The 7325-nt window shown below is 40.3% G+C and overlaps 1 protein-coding gene across 1 annotated transcript in view; it reads left to right on the top strand.

The window, feature by feature from the left end:
* The first annotated feature begins 2104 nt into the window (after nucleotides 1-2104).
* plcg1 (phospholipase C, gamma 1) overlaps nucleotides 2105-7325 on the top strand; it is a 36168-nt gene continuing 30947 nt past the window's right edge. Inside the window, exon 1 of the mRNA XM_066702416.1 lies at nucleotides 2105-3262. Within this exon, the coding sequence (XP_066558513.1) occupies nucleotides 3040-3262 (223 nt within the window). The 5' untranslated portion in view covers nucleotides 2105-3039. The remainder of the gene's footprint in view (nucleotides 3263-7325) is intronic.

Here is a 7325-nt window from a genome sequence, read left to right as displayed (position 1 = left end):
AAAGTGCAATACTAGGATGTCAGTTTCGTGTTACCAAGGTGTGTGTTGAATGTGTGGTTGTGTTCATGAATTCCAAGAAGCTGGCCAATTTTATGGGGCTGTAGAGTGAAACAACAAGCTGTTCATATAACATCACGGAACAAAACCATTTAAAAAATTTTATAAGCATTCTGCTCTGTCCATAATCAGTACAAAAATCTCAGAAATAGGCAATCTGTGGTTTATTCCCCAGGCAATACAAATGTGCAGTCTGTAATATTTTGACTATAATACACACACACACAGATAGAAGATTCTGGCAAAACTTTTCACAAAGTGTCTGCAAATAAATACCAGATAAATGGAACAATGCAACTGTCATTCATCACGAGAAAGGAGACAAAAGATCGGATTAATTATAAGCCTATTAGTCTGCTTCCCATCTTATAGAAAGTATTTACAAATATATGAACACCTCTTATTCAAGACACACTTCACACAACCAAGAGAACAAGCAGGATTCAGAAGTGGATATAACATGATGGGTCATATACAAGGTGTATGGGAAGTATTGGAAAGATGTAGAGCATATGAGCTTCCTCTGTGCTGGGCTTTGTTCACTATGAAGTAGCATTTGATTCAATATATACAAACTCAGTGATCTGAGCTCTAAGAAATCAACACATTGAATAAACCTGTATAACTCTTATTAAATATATCTACAACAATGCCACATCAATAATATGACTCTGTGGAGACACTGACCAGATCAAGATTTGTAAAGGAGTGTGTCAAAGAGACACAATCTCTCCAAAACTCTTCACTGCAACTCTTGAAGAAGAGTTCAAGACTGGACTGGGAAGAAAAAGGAAACTAGTTAAACAGCTTATTTGAACTACTTACGATTTGTCGATGGCATTGTCATATTTTCAGAAACACCTGAAGGACCTGCAGCTTCAATTTCAAGAATTCTCAGATGCAAGCAGCACGGAAAGACAGAAATAACAAGAAAAGCAAAAAATAAATGAATAGATCTAAGTATCCAAGACATCATTGAAATAGTTAAATTGGCAGTGGGCCATACATATTGCATGCAGAACAGATCAAAGATGGACAAAGGAAGCTATCAAACATACCAAGAGATACCAAAAAAATACCTAGAAGACAACGCCATAGAAGAGGGGAAGATTTAATCATACACTTTGCAGGCGTGACATGGAAAAGAGAAGCTGTAGGATGAAGCAAGAGGAAACATCTGAGTGTCGATTAAATACTGTATACTGTGGCATTTCATTATGCAGTGTTCAAGTACAGTACTTGGTTTGAGACACTGGCACACCGTACAATTTAATGATAATGTAATACAAACCATCTGATATAATCTAATTACATGAAAGGGACTTATTTTCAGAACAGATCCTGATTTGGATGTTAAGGAGAGCTGGTAGCTGCCCTTCAGTGAGTTGCATAAAACTGGGACAATTTAAGCATTACAAAAATAATAATAATAATAAATAAAGATCCTGAAAGCTGAACAGTATTTTGCCAATTTACATTCAAAATTAATTAAAATATTGAAACTCTTGCCAACCTGTTAATAATAATGCTACTAACTGAAATTAATATTATTATCATTATAAATAACCATCAGAATAATACATAACTGTGCCACGTTTAGCCTACAGTAGTTACATTATTTGGTGCTTCGCGGATTATTTCAATTTAGCCGGATTGAGATAGCATTGTTCTTCTTCCTTGTCCTTATTAGGGTCAAAGGTACTTTATTTTCGCACCCTCGCAAAGTCTCTAAAACTATAACAAAGAATAGGATGCACGGAAAGCAATCAACAGAACGTGTGTGCTAATTTGAGATGCAACAACAATAAATATGATCATTTCAAATGTTCTGTATTTTTTATTATTATTCCCCCAATATTGATCTCATAGGGCTGCAGTATCTCACTCTGCTTTGTGACGAGAAATCAGCCATTATTTCAGATTAAACGATTTACAAATGTCTTTGCAACCTCATCGTGGCTCAAGAGAGAGCCGGATCTTAGAGAAAGGCAGGCCTGTGTCTTTAAGAGGCTGATCTAGTTGCTGCTTTGTTGCACAGAAAGGGGGGGAAGGGCTGCTGTTTCAGAAAAGGACTCGCTTGCATATGGCCAGCTCAATGGAGGCTCCCTAACAGGATGCCAGGGGAAAAACCACAAGGCTTTTCCCGGGACTGAAAGCATCAGAGGAGGTTTACAAAAAAAAAAAAAAAAGGGGGGAAGACAAAAGGATCGAAAGGCCGGCCGTCGCGGTGTGCGCAGCTGAGATTGCAGTGCGTCGGGGGCTGCGCTGCTTTTGTTGCGCTCAACATTTGCAGACGGTAAAGCAAACGGGGGCAAGACGAGCGAAAACCCCGAGCAAGGCAACCTGACGGGACTGCAGCGATCAGCCATACTCCCCCAGCCCCGCATCTGCCCGATCAATAGCCCTTTCTCTGCGAGATGGTGCTGCCGTGAATCCTCCCTGCGCAGCGTGTGCTTTGTGTTTTATTTCTGTTCCGAGGGAGACGGCGCGATCGACAGAAGGAAACTTCACATGGAAAGGAAACAACGTTGGCCATTATTGCCCAGACTCTCGGCTTGCAACTTCACCGTGTAACGGATTCCTGTAAAAGGAGAGAAAAAAACCTGTTGGAAGATTTGATGTCTTTTTTTTCCTGTTCGTTTCGAGATGAATCGCGGGCAGCGAGGGATAGAAAGTTGCTGTTTTTATTAGCGGCATTAAAGGGAAAACAACCTCGGTTTCGAAGTTGAGTACCTGGAAAAAAAAAATCCTTTCAAGTTGGTCGCGACCCACCAGTTGAGACGCATTACAGTTACGCGCTGCACGGGTCGCTGGTTTTAATAGCTGCGTGACTGTATGGGAGCACAGACTTGCCCCTTTAAAGGTTTTATGTATTGTTCTACTTCTCAAGATGTATCCATAATTGATGCTTTGAGCTGTCCTTATTTTAGCCTCCCAGATTGTAAATTGTTGTGAAAAGGAAAAGGACAACAAACGGGGGAAATGACCATGGCTGCACCGGCTGCCTTCTTCTCCAATGGCTCCGTTGCCTGGAATGAGAATGACGCCGAGGTCAACAACCTGTACAGAGACCTGGAGCTGGGCACCGTGCTCACCCTCTTCTACTCCAAGAAGTCCCAGCGGCCCGAGAGGAGGACATTTCAAGTCAAACTGGAGACCAGGCAGATTATATGGACCAGGGGGACGGATAAAATTGAAGGTGAAAGTAAGTATCTTTCTGCGACTGCCCTTCTGGCGAGCATTCACAGAACCTGCGCACACGCAGCTGGACACCAGACGCACTGAACACCCTTTTTTTTTTTACCTTAAACCATACCTTTGTGTACAAGATCCCAATGTAGGCCGATTTTTTTAGATTGCATGTATGTATTTTTTTTCACACTTACTACTGTAATTGAAGAATGAACTCAAAAGTGTAAGCTTGTTACAACAACCACAACACATACTGGTTAATAGCATAGTAAGTATAGCTTGTCACTGATGAACTTGAGGAACACATGCAATGTGCTTAGGAGTAATGAACAATAGTTCTCTACCAAATTCACTTTGCGAAACAACTTTTTTTTTCCACTCTTTAAGATGACATCCACAAATATGTTTTATATAAAAGATGCAGATCTCAACAAAGGTTGTAATGATAGTCACAAAGCATACTGGGATATATTCACATTGGAGAATGATGGTAAGAAGTTTAAGTATTGTCAAGGGGTTACTAACCTGAGATACTGTATGAATTGAGAAATAAGTCTTAGGGAAGATGTTGTTATTATGATTATGAATACTACTGGTAGAAATAGTAGTAGTAAATATTTTGAAATCCACCCTTTGTTTACCCTGTTAAAGCCACACTCCTCTAGTGAAGATGTCGGGCCCGCCAGAGCCATACATTCCCTGGGAAAGGTCAGAATACCTATTGTTCTGTTCGTATAAATGAACAGGCCTAGAAGGCTGGTGTCTTGCTTAAGGCTGCACTCCACACTGGATGTAGCAGGGGAAAAAAAACAAAACGGTATTTATGTCTGCCCTCTGAAAATGGTTGGCATATCACATGCAAGATCGCAATGGACACTTGATACACCAAGTGGGGTGATATGAGCTAATACTGTCTATTAATGCACAGAAATAACGGTGTGGCCTTCCTAGAAGAAGCAGTAATGTCCAGTTCTCGAACGCTGTAGGTGGATTTGTTGATTTCTGTTTTCATGGTAACCAATACAAAATCACCAAAAAATAGGCTTTTATTCATATCCTAATAGTAAGCTAGTGCTCTGCAGTGGGCCTACATGTACACTGTGAGGCTTGTTGCTTGTTGTGAATTTTGTACCAGTCATCTCTGGGTGCATTTGATTTTCTACATCTTATTTTGCACATGTTAGTCTGCACAAAAAATTTGAAAAAATTAGGTTAGATTGGTTTGACTTAAGATGCAAGAGCCCAGTCAGAGCTAAATGGTGGTGTGCGTGCGTGCGTGTGTGTGTGGATGAATGTAGTTATCGTCTTCCCCCTTACCTCATTTTCCGAGAACCAGGCTTCTTCATTCAGTCCCTGTTCTCTGTGTAACTGCAGTGCTTTTACTGCATGTGTGGCCAGACTTAACCGGCATGCAGCACATGAGGAACTGCAGTCTAATCTGTTGTGTGTGAACGAACAGGGCAGCAAAGTGCCGGCGCCGTGATTAAAGAACAGCGGGGGAACCACAGTGGCCCTGTGCTTAACATGTTCCATATGGTCCCCATTCTGCTCCAAGCAACAGTGCAGCCGATGTTTGCAAGATCAGCACCATGCTGCTGCAAAGATCCTTGGGTAAATCGGGCTTGAGTTTTGCCCCATTGGCGTCATAATATCCTGGGATGGGTCATCGGAAGCCCTCTCGGAATGTCAGATGGAGATGAACCAAGTGTCAACCCCTCTGTCATAACTGAGAGGAACCAATCACTGTCAGGTGGGGATTTTGTGATGTTAAAAGCAATTCCCCTTCAGACAGGTTGTCCTAAATGCAGCAGGGTCACTTCAGGTGAGTTTTGTGTGCTGATTCAGTACCCCTGCACCTCTTAATTGTAAACCACCTTTGCCCCACTCGTCCAAAAAACAACAAGTGGGGCATGTTAGGATTCTAACTGCCTTGTGGAATTAAATATTTGCTCAAGTGGGCAAATGTAACATGTTTTTATCCCTAGCCTTAAGCCATTCATGATCTAAAGAAACCAATAAAAGCTGCTTCACTGTGACTGCCTTTTCTCTGTGTCCGATCACCTTTCAGTGGACTAACTTGCAGGAACCGTATCCATTCCTGCGCCATAAAAGATGTGTGTGAAACGCAAGGAAATCGCACTCCAGATTGCAGTCCTATGTAGGCAAACGATTTTGAAATAATATGATTGTGAAGTTAAGATTTTGTTTCAGTTCTGAATTTTCTTATTCTCTTTCTTCCCCCGATACTCCACCCTGCAGGTTTATCAAATCAACATCTCAATTTGTGTCTGGTTTTGTTAGAGAGAATAAAAAATATCACCATTCAGTGTCATTTTAAATTTGATTGGCTGGTGAAAGTCAGCGTACAAATAACATCTGGGACGATAATTGTCACAATTTACCAGTATCCATCTCCTAAGTCCATAGATGTTTATGGGTGGCATAGACGATCACTTGTTTCAATCAGCTGGGATCTTAACCAGTACATGATCATATTTGTTAGTTTACAATAAACATGATAAATGTATTATTCTTAAAGTAACCCTAACGAAATAGATTGGTGAATTGCATTGTTTCAATTGAACACTGCCATTGCCTTCTCTGTATGACCTTTATTTATATATACACACACACACACCCACCAGATGACTTGAATTGACTGAATGTGTTTTGGCACCCGGTGTTCTGCTTTAACCACAAATGTGGTATCTTTTCTTTTCCATCGGGCTGCTCATATCTGCTGGCCTGGCCATGTGTTGTGGCAATTGCAACAACTATGCCACCCATTCAAAATATTTTATAAAGTGTTTTTTGCATTTGGGCGCAAACCGCAGTGAGTGATGACATATAGTCAGAGGTGATCATTTTTATCAGAATTGTGTATGGGAAGGAAATAAAGGACTGTACATATGTCTACACACAGACTGACTGGAAATCGATTTACCTTTGTCAGGCCTGTATGTATCGCAGTTTTGGTCCATGTAGTAATAGGAGGTGCAGGGGCCATGATAAGAGTGGTCTCTGAAGACCAGACCATGCTTCTAATTCTGTCCTCCATAAATAAATTATCATTGCAGGGAAAGTGCAGTGTCGTTCTTGGATGCAAACTGATTAGTCATGAGGCCAACTGCATTGCATTAGTGTTTTGGCCCTCGTCCGTTCCGGGCTCGCAAACCTACTGCTTTCTACGGGTCATCACCTACGCTGCCAATAGGCAAGGTAGACTGGGAAAGAGACTGGAAGTTTGACTTGGCTGTGGATATTTATGCTTAGATGTATTTGTGGACATAGAGCCTACAGTACTGCCACACATTGTCAGTGGTAGATCAGTTCTTACCAGTTGTATCTTGCTTGTGGAATTCTCTGGGCTTGGTTTCTCTTTAGGTTATTTTACAGCCTCACTGTTGTTTTAAAGTGCTGGACAGTGAGTTAATTCCACCCCTTGGCTTCATTGGCTGTCAGTCGTGCTTGCACTCTACTGAGGCCATCTTACTTGGAAAATTTAGCCACCCACAATAAAAAGGAACCTGGAACAACATGATGCAAATGCCAACTTAAACCAGCCATTTGAAGTCAATAAAATGTGAAAGGGGTTTTATTTAATTATAGTTTTTTATAATAGTCTTGCTACATTTTATAGTTCACCAATATAAACAATATAATTGTATTTATCTGTATTCAGCTCTGCTAAAGATTTTTTAATAATAATATTATTATTAATAATAATAATAATAATATTATTATTATTATTATTATTATTGTTTATTTCCAGGTAGATGCCCTTATCCAGGGCCACTTGCAGGTTACATGAGCAATATGCAAGTGCATTAATACAGTACAAATTTCAAACCATGTAATATTCAAAGCAGCTCCATAGAATAAGCTGCTAAATTACAAGTACAGTAATTATTAATAATTTATTTTTTTTTAATGTATTTTAAGTGGATTTATTTTATTTGCTTCAAGTTAATCTGGAGTCTTGGCAGCATAGCCTTTGCATACAGGACCTCCTATTGTTTCTGTAACTCCTTGACTAGGTCTCTGAGAACTTTAGAAACTTGTATTGTGCTGCGTTA

Source organism: Amia ocellicauda, chromosome 4, assembly GCF_036373705.1.
Source record: "Amia ocellicauda isolate fAmiCal2 chromosome 4, fAmiCal2.hap1, whole genome shotgun sequence".
Taxonomy (NCBI): Eukaryota; Metazoa; Chordata; class Actinopteri; order Amiiformes; family Amiidae; genus Amia; species Amia ocellicauda.
This window is presented reverse-complemented; position numbering and strand designations above follow the sequence as displayed.